At 42.2% G+C, this 16,878-nt stretch overlaps 2 protein-coding genes across 3 annotated transcripts; one reads left to right on the top strand and one right to left on the bottom strand.

Moving 5' to 3' along the window:
- Positions 1–742: 742 nt before the first annotated feature.
- Positions 743–2,674, bottom strand: LOC128438713 (isotocin-neurophysin IT 1). Its single transcript, XM_053421373.1, has 4 exons — positions 2,555–2,674; positions 2,316–2,437; positions 1,713–1,917; positions 743–888 (listed from the first exon to the last, which is right to left on the bottom strand). The coding sequence occupies exons 2-4, from the start codon at positions 2,433–2,435 to the stop codon at positions 743–745; spliced, it is 471 nt and encodes a 156-aa protein (XP_053277348.1). The 5' UTR covers positions 2,436–2,437; positions 2,555–2,674.
- Positions 2,675–4,238: 1,564 nt separating this feature from the next.
- Positions 4,239–13,497, top strand: znf366 (zinc finger protein 366). 2 transcript variants are annotated; one of them, XM_053421372.1, is made up of 7 exons: positions 4,239–4,463; positions 6,753–7,781; positions 7,873–8,040; positions 8,695–8,845; positions 9,463–9,654; positions 11,977–12,151; positions 12,230–13,497. In XM_053421372.1, exons 2-7 carry the CDS (start codon positions 6,760–6,762, stop codon positions 12,877–12,879), a joined length of 2,358 nt encoding a protein of 785 aa, XP_053277347.1. In that variant the 5' UTR covers positions 4,239–4,463; positions 6,753–6,759; the 3' UTR covers positions 12,880–13,497. The 2 variants fall into 2 exon arrangements, with proteins under 2 accessions (XP_053277347.1, XP_053277346.1); XM_053421371.1 differs by lacking the exon at positions 4,239–4,463 and adding an exon at positions 4,479–4,631.
- Positions 13,498–16,878: the final 3,381 nt, after the last annotated feature.

The following is a 16,878-nucleotide window of genomic DNA, read 5'->3' as shown; positions in this document are numbered from 1 at the left end:
AAGTCAAAGATGGCCGAGGGCTTTGTACATTTTGTTATAGTGGTATAAAGTGATGTGATAAGATTTATGCTGACATGTTCTTTACACGGGTGAAGGAAGAAAGGAAGTATTATAAACTGTTAAAACTGCAGCTATTTTTGCCGTTTATGAACTAATGTGGACATTTAGCAAAATAAAATGTTCTCTCTCATACCAACAAACGTTTGAAGTCACTAAAATGGAGATTTTTTACAAACGTGTCGATTTAGGATTGTGTTTATCCTTGTGTACATGTAAAACGTTGTGTTTGGGGAGCGATGACATCACAGATTACGTACCTTTTGCACACTGTTGCTTTATGTAATCAGAATGCTCAACAAAGGACAAAACTACAATAAGCTCACCTAGCACGCTCACTATGCTTATTTTAATATTTTGTCATGGTTTCTGTGTTGCAGATATTTTGTAACACATAGATCATGTGGAGAGCGATTTCTTTAAAGATATTCTTTCAAAAAACTAGTGTAGTAAAACACGAGGACACTTTATACTCTCTCAAAGCTTTATTTCAACATGCAGCTACCTGGATGACCCCCGTAGTCATCCCTATTTTCATACAGAAAAATATATTGACAAAGGCACAGAAGTACAGGAGGAGTGAATTCAGAAGAAGGTGACAAACATTCAGAAATACAAAGACATGAACTACAGCCACTGTCCAGTTTCATCTTCACAGCCGGAGAAACTGGGAGTCGGACACATCTCACTGGTGGCTTTGATGAGGAGAAGCGTGACCGACCAGATGCAGGAGCCTGAAGATGATGTCACTGGGGTCGCCGCCTTCCAATTGGCCGGTTTGGTCCTCTCCGTCCTCCTCGATGAGGCAGGATTGGTCTGTGGTGCAACTCTCTGCGGTGAAAAAAGAAGCAGGGGTCATGACTAAGATCACCGTGGTTTGTTGTCGCAAAGATATGATTTACAACACGTTTTATCAGGTTAATGTGACCTGAGACTGTTGACCTTTTCAGAACTCAAGGGCAAAGTAGCTGGGAGTTCACAGGAGCTGAAACAGTAATGCTCATGCGATATACCTGCTTTTCAAGCCTCTAACAAAATCCTGAACTGATACAAACTGGTGCCGCTGGGATCCTATCTTCATGCATGGTTTTAGAATTTACTTTAATGGTTCAGCCCAAAGATACTTTGCTGAATTACTGCTTCTCTCTGCTGACTCAGGTCCCACTCAAAGATAAAGGTGCACCAGATTTGACTGTTATCAGGCCTTTGAATGGGCGCTATCAACCAAGATCTGTGCCACATAGGCTGATAGGGGCCAACTAACCTACCAGTGGGTTCAGGAGGCTGTTATCACCAGGAGGCTGTTATCACCCATTTCTCTCACTGATCCAGCTCATGCAGCACATAGCTTCCGAGAATGTCTGTTATTAGTCAGGTTATCCGGCAGGTATTTGCATTAACAGTGCACATGAAAATTTATGATTACAAATAGCTGTGCATAACTTTGAATGAAGAATCATACAAATGTTCAGCGATATGAACGAACAGTCCACCGGCACAAATCGCCTCAGCTATTTAAGTCGAGCGGCAGAGATCCCTTTATTTTACTTGGTGTAAAATGCAATATCTTAAGAAATGTTTTGCATTAAAATACACATCTTTTGATTTTTAATAGTAGAACGATTTTTTAGGTTTTTGTGTCGTTTTTTCCTAACCTGCATCACAGCAGAGTCCTGATGCCGCACAGCGTCCTCCCTCAGATCCACAGGGTCTCCCTCCTGCGTGGCAGGGGGTGAGCAGGTAGTTCTCCTCTACACAGTGAGCTGTCTCTGGGGAGCCCAGCAGGCAGCCTAGACCCTCCCCGCAGCAGATACCGGGGCCGAAGCAGCGGCCCCTGTCTCCGGGGCCACAGGACATGCACTGGGGGGGACAAGTCTGGGTGTTACTCAGGATTTCACTCCAATTTACTTTAGGGCCTAAAGAGACTATCTATCATAAACTCATGTGGCTAGGAAGAGTTCTGTCTTTCTTTGACTTGTGGCTGAGTAAGACAGATTTCCCCCAAATATTTTCTTAACTAAAAGTTATTGGGTGGGTTTTTCCTACTGTGAATAAGGTCTTAAAGGTTCAGTGTAAAAATAGAGGGTGTGAGTTGTGAAGCCATTTGAGGCAAATCTGTGAATTTAGATTTGGTGCATCTTTGAATGAAAATGTACTTAAAAAAAATCCTTTTCTAAAGCCATCAAACTTTTGCCAACTTGCTGAGTTTACTATTTCACAAATCATAGTTAGAGGTAGATTTACAAAAAGCAGCTCACCTTGCGTAGTGGTGCATCCATGATGGACCGCTTCCCGCCGATGGGACAGTTTGAGATGTAACACGCTGAACATAGAGACACAAGAAAAAGTAGGCACACGGAAACAGCGGCTCCAGTCATTTCTGCTGAGAGAGAGAGAGAGAGAGAGAGAGAGAGAAGCAACGACACACAAGAGAAAAATGAAGAAGGTCATTTGAACGATCACAAAATCTAATGTTGAGGAAATTGAATTTACTCACCTGATGCTTTCAAGTCAACGAATGAGAGACTTCAAGATCTTGTTTCAGCTGAGCTCCGATGATCTTCTATGTTGCATGGGGGCGCAGATATGGCTTATATACTTCCAAAGCTTCTTTTGAGAGTGACACAGAAACCCAAAAGCCACTTAGAGGCCCTTAATGGGCTCACTTTAGTTACTGTCACCTCCGGAGATGACGTTGACCACTGGGCAGGGCCGGGTCAAAAGGTCGGGCATCTCTGTCGCCTGGGTTGCGTATTTTTCCTTTGAGAATCATTAGAGACGGGCTCTCGCTGCGTGACCGTGCATGTTGGAGGTAATGACTGAAACTCAGAGAGGTCAGGAAGAGGATGGCGAGATGAAATAACCATGAGTGGAAACGAGTGAAATACAACTTTGCTCTGCTTTTAGGGGCCCATTAAGCAGTTCTTCTCTATTAAGTGTCTTTTCTGGGACAGAAGTGAAGAAAAGAAATGGGCTCAAAAGGTCACGAACAGAAGTCCATCACTGAATCTGGGCCTTCTCAGCGGCCATTTTGGCTCCGCAACGCTGGACACGGGATTCGAAGCGGAGCGGATGTTTGTCAACAAGCTGAATCACGACACAAAGACACAAACATGCAGACACGTCTACAAATCGTCCTCCACGTTGATACGTTTCTTAATTCTGCACAGGAATTGATGCTCACGTGTCCAGGTCTGAGGTTAATTGGTTTTATGAGCTAATTAACACAACTAATGATCGGCCACAACTCACAAAAGACTGTTTCACCGTGTCAATGACATGAGCTCAATTACTGCAGCTCCGCACTGATCTGCTTAGTGCCACCTCATCTCAATTAAAAACACTCTGATGACTAACTTCAGCACTAACTTCTGTGCAATGAGGAAGGAGCCGGACGCTGAGAGGTGGACTCACATCAGTATATTTAGACGTCACACGCAGATGGATCATGAAGTGACCATTTAAAGGCATGACGTGTAAACTGGACTTCAGAGTAAGGAACACTCCCGCCACCTAGTGTCTGTTTTGACCCACTCCATTTATTTATGCATTTGCTTTACATCGTCTGTTCATGTTTTCATCTTTCATGCTTCTGCAGGAGGTGGAAAACAATAACAGCGACACTTAGCTTTTACGCAACACTTTGAAATCCATCATATCAACACACCCCACAAAGAACGGTAAATTTCCATTTAAATGGAATAAAACAAACGTCAATCATTTATAGGATTTCTTTACAACAAACAAAGAACTGAACATTGAGGTTTACAGAGGTAGAATTTGTTGCACGGCTTTTCTCTGAAATTGCATCAATATACACAGTTGTCAATGTTAGAGTGCACAGCCCCTGCATGACAGAAACAATGAACATATCAATTGATAATCGAATTTGTCTGCTGCAAAATAGGAAACCGAAAATATTTTCCACCCAAAAGTTTCTTGTGTTGTCAAAAAGCTTAAATGTTATATCCCAACTATAAAAAACACATGACCTTTTATTCACTTTCATATAACATCAATCTTTATCAATTGGTGTTTTTGAGCTTGATAAAGAGAAAAATCATATCTCGTCTTTCTCCGAAAGCTTTTTACAAATCCCTATTTCATAGAGAAATGGAGATGTCTATCTAGTGTTTCCTTATTTTTCTTCAGGAAGGCACTAGGCTTGTTGACTTCCTCTCCCCTCCCTTCCTTCCTTCTCTCCGAAGGTACTCATCTGAAAAATGAGAACAAAGTGATTGTTCCTGTTCTCTTTCTTAAGTCACTTCAAATGCTATCCGCGGACGGGCGGCTCATTGTCAGGAGAGCTGCAGGGCGAGCAGGAGGGAGAGAACACTTGTACAGGTACAACAGCAGCAGCTGCAGGAGCACCACCACCACAGCATCACAGAAAACACACTCAACTGGTGAGTTCCACACACAGGCTTCGCTGCAGCCTCACACCAACACACACTTACATGGCAGTGACTGGCACACAGGCGAGGAGGGGCTTCTGATTTTAATGGATTGCTCGGAATGCACGGTGTGGCAAAGTGTGGGCTGGGGTCTCTGCACGGTGCACGGAGGAGGGAGAGGTGAGGATGATGATGATCCACGAGAACTTATGAAACTGGCTCGAAAACATTGAGAAGTGCAGCATGCATATCAAATTATAACTGAAGCTGAATAACATTTATTTTACACTGTGCATGTACTTTAATTTAAAGTATTGATAACAGGTCTACATCCCAACCCATCTGTCACAATGTATATCTTTTTGCAAAGACAAAATAATGTGTTTGAACGTAAATTTGTAAATGAATCTGTAGTCCCCTTATTTTCATCTCATGAACTTGTGCCGTATGATGAGCACCCCCGCCTTTACTGTTCATCTCAGGTATGAAGAGTGATGATCGGTTGGTGTTAGAGTTGAATTAATGTCAAACGTACATGGGGTGCTATTCACAGCAGGGATGCTAATCACGGCACAACAGAGCTTCTCAAACTTCCTCATCCTCACTTGTTACCATCTTTTAAATTCAATCATATTTCACTCTACATGTATAAGGGAGCACGAATATATTTAAACTGAATGCAGATTCCAGATTATTAGAAAATCTGTTGCTTGTCTTGCTTTTCTTGCTTTTCAGGAAACTGTAACAGACACTCCTCACTGTTTTATGATTATCATGAGCAGCAGACAGGGGGGTTAACACATAACAGACCATTAAGTAGACCATGCAGTCATGCTAATGTGGACTTACAGGAATCCAAACATTTTCTCACTGATGAATGGTTATTTATTTGGTTGGTTAAGCGCAATTTGTCTCAGTTCTACTTAAATGTCATGCAGAAGTAAGACAGTTCCCCTCTGGGTATCATCATCTCTTCATCCATGACCATCGTCTACACTATAGGACACGCACACGCACGCACACACACACACACACACACACACACACACAGACACACACACACACGCACACACACACACAAACACAAACACACTGCAGAGACTTTATGATCGGCTCCTTTACTTCCTAACATCAAAGTTGTATTCCCATCTGTAATATTGACTACTTAGACTTAGACTACAGAGATACACAGTTAAACATGATGTATAACCATCAGTGGAAGAGAAAGGGAGAAGTTGTTTTCAGCTATCAGTTTTAAAAAAAAAAGGAAAAAAAAAGAAGATGAACAGACTGAAAAGAGAGATGGAGAAGCGAAAAGTATGCGGGAGGTAGAGGTGAGTGTTTCACAAACAACTTCCTGATTTCAGGAGAGGAGTAGACCTGTGAGAAAGGGGGAAGTGAAACGTTTCATGTTGAACACTGAAAGGTGTGGGTGTGTGACGTCATAATGTAGGTGTGTGTGTGTGTGTGTGTGTGTGTGTGTGTCCGGCTTCAATTCCTCCCAAAGAAATCTTCAGATTCATACCATAAACAGAAACCAGAGACAGAGACTCTGGACTTTTGTCAAGTCTGCCGCAAATGATGTGTTGTTTTGGAGGCTAGAAATAAACTGAGTAAATTTACTCAAATACATATATAGTACCAACACAAGTTTGAGGTATTAGTCGTCTATTTCCATCTTACATTTAGTTATTAATAAACTCTACGTGTCAGGTGGAAATATTTTTGATTTCTACCCAATTACATTTATTTATTTGATAGCTGTAGTTTCTAATTCGGTTTCAGATAGGGATTATACATAAAACGCAAGGTGATTCATTTATAAAACATCTTGCAAAGATAATCAGTGTCAAGCTGAGGCCTCTTGACAACTGCAGAGTGATTCCTCCCTTAATTAAATTAACCCTTTCAGGCCCAAAAGGGTAAAAGTAATAGTTCACAAACAGTAAAGATTATTTCCAAAGATATCAATTCAATACAAGATAATGTGAAACTGACCCCATTAATCATCTCATCATCACCCACTAGATTTCTTTTCCACTCGTTCCCTTTCCGTATTAAAATCCGCTGCCTACGTTACCCACAATGCATCACCAGATTTTTTTAAATCTTAGCAATAGCAATTGGTCTTCAGCCTCGTCAGATGCTGCCTGATATCGCTTGAGGCAACTCATCTCATTTCTCTCTGGAGCCAAACTTCTAGTCTAGAGACTTTGATGTCAAATGAGTGAAGTGAAGGATCTGAACGTTTCTTTCACTGAGACATTTTACCACATTTATCTTCTATTTGCTCCAATGCAGAGAGAAGATGGAAACCGATAGAGTGAGATTCTCTCCAGGAAGAAGTCCTCCTCTCAGAGATGAGCTCAGGCAACCACCCCAGCACAGTTTCTACCTAAGTCCAACTCCGCTCTATATGAAACCCCCAAAATTCCCCCCTCCCAGTTACCCCAGCATTCCACCCTCCAGGGACGCCTACAGGATGTTCAGCTCACCCGCTTTCTTTCCCTTGCTTGGCTCTGGGTACACTCCAAAGGAGGGATCCCAAAAACGCAAAAGAACACCTTTCAAAATGGACGCCCAAGGAGGTGAATCCCCTGACAGAGGCGAGGAGGAGGCAGGAGAGAGCGGCAGTAAGAAGACTGTTGACCTCTCCCACATCCCCTTGTCTCTCCCCCTTCGCCCCATTCCTTCCCCAGCTCCAAAACCCCACCCGGGTATGATCGAGCTCCACAGACTGCAGCTTCACCAGCGATCGCCGGGTATGAATCTACCTGTGCAGGTGAAACAGGAGCCTCTCAGTCCTTCCCCAGTTTGGCCTCCCTCTCCTCTCCTTTTCCATCCTCCTTTCTTCCCACCTCTCCACCACAGCCTCCTCCCATACCCCTTCTTCATGCCCGGCCCTGTCATGCACCTCTCCCCCGGTGCTTTCTACCCCAGAGAGGGCTTCCGACCCGGTCATCGCACCCGTGACCGAGCTCCCCGAGGCGGGGCAACCAGCGCTGAGAAGCTCGGGTTGGACGTTCACGTGGATGACAGCTACTATGTGGATGTCGGAGGCGACCAGAAGCGATGGAAGTGTCGCATGTGTGACAAGTCGTACACCTCCAAGTACAACCTGGTCACGCACATCCTGGGCCACAATGGCATCAAGCCGCACGGGTGCCACCTGTGCGGGAAGCTCTTCAAGCAGCTGAGTCACCTGCACACTCACCTGCTCACGCATCAGGGCATGAGGCCCCACAAGTGCCAGGTGTGCCACAAGGCCTTCACCCAGACCAGCCACCTGAAGAGGCACATGATGCAGCACAGCGACGTGAAGCCATACAGGTGAATGAACACGTCAGGTTTTTATTTCTGCCTGTTTTTGTGTCTGAATCTTCCTTCTCACACACACACTTTGAATCCCGGCCCCCTCCAGCTGCGGCGTGTGTGGCCGAGGCTTCGCTTACCCCAGTGAGCTGCGTGCCCACGAGCTGAAGCATGAGAAGGGCCAGGAGAACGTGTGCGTGGAGTGTGGTCTGGACTTTCCCACACTCGCTCAGCTGAAGAGGCACCTGACCGCCCATCGGGGACCCACCCTGTACAGGTGAGCAGAAACACGATTCCTCTCTTTCGCTGAAATGTGATTGTGTGCTTTAAGAGCAATAGTTTGAAACCGCCTCATTCATTTTCTTGTCGAGAGTCAGAAGACGAGATTTATACCACTCTTATGTCTGTTCTGGAAAGGGGGAGTCTGTTTAATTGCACCTTTAAAACTCAGTCATTAACATGCACATCTTCTTTGTTTAATCTATCTAAAACTCCCCCCGAAAATGTAACTTTATTTCTAACTTCATTTTAATTACACAAAAACCAAAGTGTAAAGCTTTTTATGGGCTGCCCTGTTCAGACGGATGTCAGGGAGTTTTGGGAAGTTACTGCTCCAGGCCAAGAGATAATCTGGCACATAAACCCCGTTGTGAAACTTTTACACTTTTTGTTCAGATCTCAGAGGAGATAAAAGATGAAAATAATTGAGCTTTACAGCTGATTGCAGGTGGATTTCTTACCTTTAGTAGGACCCATCCCAGCTGCTTCCACCAGTTACCGCTCTTTGTGCTCAACTAATCTCACAGTCAACAGATATGAGAGTTGTATCAGTCGTAAGAAAATGAACAAGGGAACATTTCAAAGTATTGCTTGAACATTTCAGTTCTTTATTTGACTGTATAGAAGGAGGTTATACCTCTTGTTCCTGCAGGTGCGCAGAGTGCCAGAAGACTTTCCAGTATCCGAGTCAGCTGCAGAACCACATGATGAAACACAAAGACATCCGACCACACATCTGCAGCGAGTGTGGGATGGAGTTCATCCAGTCGCACCACCTGAAACAGCACACGCTCACTCACAAAGTAGGTTTCATTAGGAGAACCCAGTGAAACGATGGTGTGTTTTCTCCATGTTTTTTTTTTTTTTTCTGGACTGGAAGCAAAACAACGGATTTTGGAATCAATTTTGCTGTCACTTTGAAACTCGCCCATTATTCCCTGTTTACATTTTGGATTATGAAGTTGGCGGAGAGAGTTTGGACTCTGTTCTAACAGGTTTCTTTGGCGGCCGATTTAAACCGATTCCACCTTAAATTCCGACCACTGATGTTATTTTACCCAATAACATCCAGCTTTCTTACTTTATTTCCCCTTTAGGAACTTTAGGATTGGAAAAAAACATTTCATTCAACACTGCTTTACTGTTTAGTGTTCACTGTGGTAACTTGTGTTAACTGTCCACTGAAGCATTTCAAGATTTGTTGTTCTGTGATTGAAACATAGCATCTGGTGAAAATATTCTAACGCCTGACTGATTTGGAATATCTGGAATATTAGGTCTTTCCAATAGAAATGAAAAATTAAGATCTTATATGAAAGTTAAAGAGGTGTAGCAGACCAACACTGGTAGCCATCAGAAAGCAGATGTCTGTCAACTCCGTGTCTCATGCCACATACTTGCACATTCTCTCGTTCTCCAGGGCGTGAAAGAGCATAAGTGTCGCATCTGTGGTCGTGAGTTTACCCTGTTGGCCAACATGAAGCGCCACGTCCTCATCCACACCAACATTCGGGCCTACCAGTGCCACATGTGCTTCAAGAGCTTCGTCCAAAAACAGACTCTCAAGGCTCACATGATCGTCCACTCGGACATCAAGCCCTATAAGTGCAAGGTTAGTCGAATATAACACGGCAGAGTTTTTACCTTCAGTTCCTCTTTTGGTCACCGATGAATTTCAGGAAATGTTCAAGTAGCTGAAGACAACAAAGTCCCCAGAGGGAGGAGATGGAGGTGCTGGGTGGGTCTATAAAACATTGTAGTGGAACATGGGGGGAACACTTTTTGTTTTAGCATTTCCCATTGGCAGTCAACATGGTGGCTTTCTTTTAATGGCAATCATTCCTTAACCTTAACCGACTTGTCATTTCTGTGACCATGAAACACTAACAGAGCACTAACCCAAAACACATTTCCCTAATCCATAGCCAGCTCTTTCTGAAGGTCACCTCATCAGTTATATTTCAATACCATTAAACATGTTCTCCTGCAGATAGGGGCTCAGAACACTCTTGCAAATGGCAGTTAGTATTAGCTAATTAACCTTTTGTTTAATGCCACCATAGAGCAAAGTGTAAAAATATGGTGCAGAATGACGGGGGGGGGGGGGGGGGGGGGGGGGTCTATGGCAAACTTTGACACCACTGGACCAACACAAGTCAACGGTTTCCCCATTTTCACTGTATATATCCAAGATCTTTATTGTCACCATATTCAGGTACGGTGAAATTAGAAGAGGCTTCTCTCTCCAATGTGTATTTAAATGTATAGAAATATTGCGTGAAAACAATAATAGTAGCAGCGAACACAAAGTAACCATATTTGTAGTGTGCACAAATGACTTGTTGTTCTTCTTGCAAGAAAGAAGAAAGTCCTTCAGTATCATAGTCTCTATTTTTACGGTGAGTTGTTTAAATAACACTCACCGTGCTTCTGTTATCTTAAAACCAAATCATATCTATTGATAACCACAGCCTGAAATATTTAGCGGCTATCAAAGGCCTCAACACTTCTCTGCAGCGTATGTTTTGACCTTGGTGTTTGGTGTGACGACTGAGACGATGACCAGATAGCAGAGAGGCTTTTGGCAGTGGGAGCCTCCTTGTCCATAGGAAGGATATCGCCGCACAAACTGCCTCTCTAACAATGGCCCCCCAGCCTCCCCGGAGGACGGGGCCCGCAAATAGATTTCATCTCGCTTTCTCTGCTGCTGGAGGGAGCTTCCTGTTTTCTCACGGTCCTCTCGGACAGTTTACAGTCCCTCTCTCCTCCTGAAGGAAAGGACCACCCTAATAAAAAAGAATGCAGAGGAAGGACAGCGCAGGAGTTGCCCTTCCCTGTTCTCCTCCTGGCTCTGTCTCCATGTTGCTTCCTCTCTCTCTCTCTCTCTCTCTCTCTCTCTCTCTCTCTGTCTGTTTTTCTTGTGCGTCAAGGAGACAGAGAAAGAGAGAGCGAGAGAGGAAGACATGGAGGAAAAGAGGAAAACAAAGATAGAAGGAAAGAGTGTGTGTGTGCGTGTGTGTGTGTGTGTGTGTGTGCCTGCACATTCATTGATGATTACGTGTAGCTGTGCATTCGGAAAATATTAGTCATCTAACAAAGGAGATTTAGCAGAAAAAACAAAAATAAAAGATAATAGATGGATGGTGTTGGCGTATTTCTCTTGAATTCTTAAATAGTATGTACTACAGATGGCTAGTAACTGAGTACAGTAACTCCAGAGCTATACTCAGTAAGCACAGTTTTGAGGTTAAAGTACTCTACTTGAGTATTACAGAAGTTTTGATTTGACTGCACTGCGTTTCATGCAGAAAGATTTTGAGTTTTATTACAGTGAATTATCATTGCTTGTTGACCTTAACGGCATCTTATCTAGCTACAACAGTACAATGCTTATATGTCAATGCATTAGTGACAAAGAATCTAAAACATATAATAATATATAGTGCACCTGAATGTGGCCTTTTTCCCCTCTGCCTGGAAGGTTGTTTTTCGATTTCTTTCATTCTTAGCCGGATAAAACAAAACTACTTTACTGATTCACACAAAACTTGGTGAAAGGATGTGGTTTGAGTCAGGAAAGTACAATTATGAATAAGAGAATAATTCATGGATATTGATAAAACATTTTTAGGGGACTGATTTGGATGTTGTGAATTTAAATGTGGTTTAACATGAAGGCAGTTAGGCCTTGGCGGAGGTATGTGCTCTGAGTGCCATTTGGGTTCTCCCTGCTTTCAGTTGTCATGCTACGCTACGCTAACTGGCTGCTGGCTCCAGCCTCATATTTCATATTCATGCATGAAATTGGTGTAACAAATTAGCAAATTTAGAAAAAATCTTGAAATGTTTCTTTAAGTGAGGACCTGAAATCTTAAATTGCAACTGTGTTTAAATGATAAAAACTCAACCTGGTCGTACACTTTTTCTCTCCCAGCTTTGTGGAAAGGAGTTCAACAGGATGCATAATCTGATGGGCCACATGCATCTGCATTCAGACAGCAAACCCTTTAAATGCCTCTACTGCCCGAGCAAGTTCACGCTGAAGGGAAACCTCACCAGACACATGAAGGTCAAACATGGCGTCATGGACAGAGGGCTGGATGAAAGATGTAAGGATCCTCACATCTGCACTTTACTGTTTATGGCGTGCAACGTGTTTTATGCAATCACCTTTTCTCGTGTTTCAGTGTTTAGGCAAAGGGGCCGTTTCTGCCTGAGCGCTCCAATGGGCCTCCTCACCCACCTCGGCCAAGAGGAGCCGTTTGACCTTTCCCAGAAGCCACCGGGCCTGCCCAGCCTCCGTCTCGCCCAGTCCGATGGCGAGAGCGTCCCGGGGAGCTCGTGTCAGGAGGAGGAGGATGAAGATAGCTTGTACAGAAGGAGCCAGTACAGCCCGGAGGTGGACCAGCACGAGGCTGCAGGCGAGGAGCAGTACAACCCTAAGCTGGAGGAGAGAGGACAGGGATCTCCAGACGAGACACAGACATACCAGCAAAGTTTGACTCATGACACGGGGGCTGCAGCAGAAGAAAAAGGATCATCTGTAGATCCCAGAGGTGACCAGGTCCGACTCCTGCAGTCAGACACCTCCTGCGAATCTGAATCAGAGCCAGGTGAAGAGGAGGAGGAGGAGGCGTACCACCATGAAACACGCCACAGACAGTCCTGTGACTCAGAGATGGAATATCTTCATCAAGAGTTAGATGAGCCAGAGCAAAGCAAACAGCAGTTGGTTGATTTTTATGAGGCGGCGATCAATGTGGCAGAGAGAAACCAGAGCGGTGTGAAGGCAGGTGAATTTATAAGCACGGTGGATGAAGAGGAGCAGAGAGAATGAGGAAAAGTAGAGGAAGAATTTGAGGAAGATGCAGGTTTTGAGGGACGCTGATGTTTTTGATGTACAGGATGTTTAGGAGACACTCCCCAGAGGAGAGAGGAAAGTGAGTAGGTCTCTAAACTTAACTTAGAAATAAAGCTCTGAACTGGAAGGGAAATGTGAACACATCCCTGAACTGAGAAAATAAGTGTAATACAAAAGCTGTGAATCAAACTGCATGTAGAGAACATATCATGTAGCAGGAGGTTGAGTGGAACCTTGTGATTAGGACGTAGCTTTTCAATGAATAAAACGCATTAAGATATTTAATATTGTTGTTTTTTTACAAATATTTTTCTAGTGTTAAAAAAAATACGCAATTTTGATTAAACTTTGACTTAATTTTTATGTAAAAATGAGATACTAAAAACTAAGAATTAGGTTTATTTTGGGGGGAAATTAACTCATCGCATTTTATATGACAAAGGTTGATGAAATAAACTGTGATTTTATTTTTGATATCTAACGTTTAGATTTGTTTCTAACATTACTTTGCTAGTTTTGGGGAATGGCTGTGTTGATAAGTGATGATAAGTGATTATTCTGCTAAATAAAGAGAAAAATAAAAGCTTAAATAAATGAACCTGTGCAGTGAATCTTCTGTTTGTGTCTTCAGAAATTATAAACCTCCCTGCAACTGTTCTTTTTTTCTCCGTCCAGATATAAAATCTCAATTCTCACTCTCTCGCACATTCTTCGGCAAACCCAGAATGATTGCTGTGAGTCTTAAAAAAACTTGCTTTTCTCCTCGTGCTTCTCTTTCAAAGCAGAGGAAGAGGAAGAGAAAACACCTCTCCCCTTCTCTCTTTTAGGTTGTGATCAAACGGCAGTGACGGACACAGTAGGTGTCTCAGACAAAAGCTTCATATGTCGGCATGAGTCAGAATAAAGCATTGTTTCTGCTCAAAGCAGAAGCCCCAACTGCAAATAGAAGTGAAATGTAAAAAAAAAATTGTTATAACACAGTAGAATAATGAACATTAGCCTACAGTTCATCAATGTCACATATATTTGTCGGGTATTTAGGAAAAGGTATACTTTAAAGTGTGATTTGCTGTGTTTCTATCCAGTGATATAAACCTTTCATTTTAGCTCATTTTGGTTTCATGGTATAAGTCACTTGTCACCGTGCTGGTTCAGGTGAAAGAGTCATTTCTTGTCAGATGAAATGCAGAACAGCAGCTTCTCCATTTCCACTGGTGACGACCACCGTGTCCTAAAGGGCGAAACTGCAAACAGTTTGAGGAAGTTCTCACATCCTCCTCTCCTTTCCTTTCCTCTCCTCACCTTCACATGTCAATCCCTGCTTCTCGCTCAGAGAGGAACCGCAGAGAGTCAACGCCTCTTCTCTAGAATCAGCTCCTCTGCTGAACAGTGATGAGCCACAGTTGACCACGTGCACATTTAATGGACTTTTCAACTGTGCAATGCTCATTTCTTTTGGTGAATTTCAATGGCTAAGTGAAATCCATTATAATGCACATATTCCGTTGACACTGTATATATTTGTTTGTACTTCATTTATATTTTTTATATTTTTCTATACCTCTTTACACTATAAGTATTTCATGCTACTTATTAGTACTTTAATGATGTTCATTTTTCATTGACGTTGGATTATCTTATCTGAATAATGGGTCAAACTGACCCCAGCACAGTGATGCAGTGAAAGATGATGTTTCAGAGGTTGATTTATAGGTTTGTGTGTTTTTAATGAAGTGAAACTTTAACGTTCATGAGAATCCACACAGAAAAACAGGTAGATACTGAAGGGATGGAAAAAATGAACTCTGCGGTAAAACACAACGGTTCTGCTTTGCAATGAAAACTAACATTGGTAGATATTTCCATGACAAAATGATGTCGACACAATGACAAGAAAATGTCTCATCAGTGAAGAAATGAATTCATATCATCCAAACTTCATGATTTGAGCATCGAGGAGCTTTTAATTTCAGGAAGGCAGCAACTAATAATTATATTTTTATTATCCTTTAATCTGCTAATTATTTTCTAGATTTCTTGATAAACTGAAGATGTCAGTTTCTCTGAGTCTAATGTGACGTCTTCATGTTTCTTATTTTGCTCAAGCAACAGACTGAGTCCAAAGGTATTCAGTTCACTGGGATGTATAAAAATTTGTTATTCCTTTTGAGAGGCAGAAAACAACATTTCATGAAAAATGACCTCAGTTTATATGTAGGTAGTAAATAGTTATTTTTCTATTATTAGATATATAATTTAAACTTTTCTATTAAGTTAGAATTACCATCTTGTTTGTATTAAACTATCTGATGCAGCTGAGAACCTTATTTATTTATTTTCTTATCATAGAGAGGATTTAACCTTTAATATCTATTGATTAAGCGCTGATCAGATGATCTATCGATTTGTTAATATTGACAGGAAAATAATCGTATCTGATCTTAATCGAATCTTAATCGAATCTTAATCGAATCTCTACAATTTCCTCACACTTTGTGACAGATTAATTGGTAGTGGAGAAACGTTATGTGTTTGTAGCCCCAACCTGACCTGATCATCCAGAGTGTAATGATACAGAAAGTGAATGTTTTCAGTTTTAGAAAATTCTGTGAGATATGATCCCCAGTTACTCCGAGTGAAGTATTAATTAATGTTTCCTCATATATTAAACAATGGGATATCGGGTTGCATATGAGAGGGCGGAACATCCTGTTTCATTCCCTTCAAAATATACAGAGACGTTATGCGATCAGAATAACTACTACACATTCCTTTTGAGATACAGCAGCTGTGATACAGATACAATTCAAAACACTGAAAATTTAAGACCGGCATATTCTGTTGATCCATTAAGAAACATTCTAGCTCACATGCCAATTCAAGAATCTGAGGAAAAGTCCTGCTGTCTGAAACAACACTAAATAAAATACCATCAAATGTTTCGCTGGACATTTCTCATCATGTATAATACATTTTGTTATCTACTCAGATACAAAAATGTTATACAACATGATGGAGGTGAAACAAAAAGGGAAGCAGTTATGGGACGAAATCAAATCTTTCACTTCACCTCATTGAACCACTTTTACAAACACCTTTCTAGATGAGTGGAAGAGTTTGGGAGCAAGTTTGATTCTTAAGAAAATGAATTGAACATGTATTGCTCCTTGCAAGATTAACATTTAATGTCCAAGTAATAAAATTGCATCAAGGGTATCCGCCTCCATTGGTCCTTTATTCCTGAAAAGACGGCCTCAGCCCTTGTTTGTTTGTTTAGAACAGTCCACTTCCTCAGGTAAGAGCTTCCTGTTTTGCTGGTCAGTTAGAAAAAGGAGATGGAGCTGAAATTTCCTCCATGTTTTGTTTCATTAAACTGTCCCACCCCAGACTTAACCTGTTACCTCCTTTGACCCGCAGCCAGGGAGCGGACTGTAGTCCCAGCTGACGACTGTTCTCCTGTACACAGAACAAAACCCTGGCTCACTGACAGAGAGGTGAGGGGACACATCAGGTCAGTGGCCCTGCTATTCCCAGACGCGTTTAGACATATTTAGAATCGGTTTGCTGGGATTCTAATATTGGGACTTTTCGTGGGTTTTCAAAGTGAACCTCCTTCCTTTTCTCTTCTGTCTTATCTGCTCGGTCTCCTCCTTAAATAAACAGCACCCTCTATTGTCCGTTTTCTATCAGCCAAGTGTGAACGCGTACAAAGAATATTACTTAGCAGTAGCTCCACAAATGCAACAAAAAGAAAATGTATGAAAACAGAGAAAAGGGGTAGTATGATAGAAAAACGTGTCATTGGCAGATCACATGAAGTAATAAGTGATTTAAAAAAAAAAGGTCCCATGACAAAGACAGTTCAAATAAACATACAAACACACACATACAGTGGATTCCACTAACAACACTGTTATAAAATACTATACGTACAAGAAGGCGAGCCTGTAGAAGTTTGAGAGTTTTGAGAGTATA

The sequence above is a fragment of the Pleuronectes platessa genome, chromosome 4, assembly GCF_947347685.1.
Source record: "Pleuronectes platessa chromosome 4, fPlePla1.1, whole genome shotgun sequence".
Lineage (NCBI taxonomy): Eukaryota > Metazoa > Chordata > Actinopteri > Pleuronectiformes > Pleuronectidae > Pleuronectes > Pleuronectes platessa.
Note: the sequence above shows the minus strand (reverse complement) of the source record. Positions and strands in the feature narration are given on the sequence as shown.

Bases quoted from the DNA above. Each gene is read 5' to 3' on its own strand.
- LOC128438713 (XM_053421373.1), bottom strand. From the start codon at position 2,435: ATGACTGGAGCCGCTGTTTCCGTGTGCCTACTTTTTCTTGTGTCTCTA. The intron at 1,918-2,315 runs GTGAGCTGCTTT...TGTCCCCCCCAG, and splicing joins TGGATGCACCACTACGCAAG to TGCATGTCCTGTGGCCCCGG. The intron at 889-1,712 runs GTTAGGAAAAAA...TTTTCACCGCAG, and splicing joins AGGACTCTGCTGTGATGCAG to AGAGTTGCACCACAGACCAA.
- znf366 (XM_053421371.1), top strand. From the start codon at position 4,573: ATGCACGGTGTGGCAAAGTGTGGGCTGGGGTCTCTGCACGGTGCACGG. The intron at 4,632-6,752 runs GTGAGGATGATG...GCTCCAATGCAG, and splicing joins GGTGCACGGAGGAGGGAGAG to AGAGAAGATGGAAACCGATA. The intron at 8,041-8,694 runs GTGAGCAGAAAC...TTGTTCCTGCAG, and splicing joins CGGGGACCCACCCTGTACAG to GTGCGCAGAGTGCCAGAAGA.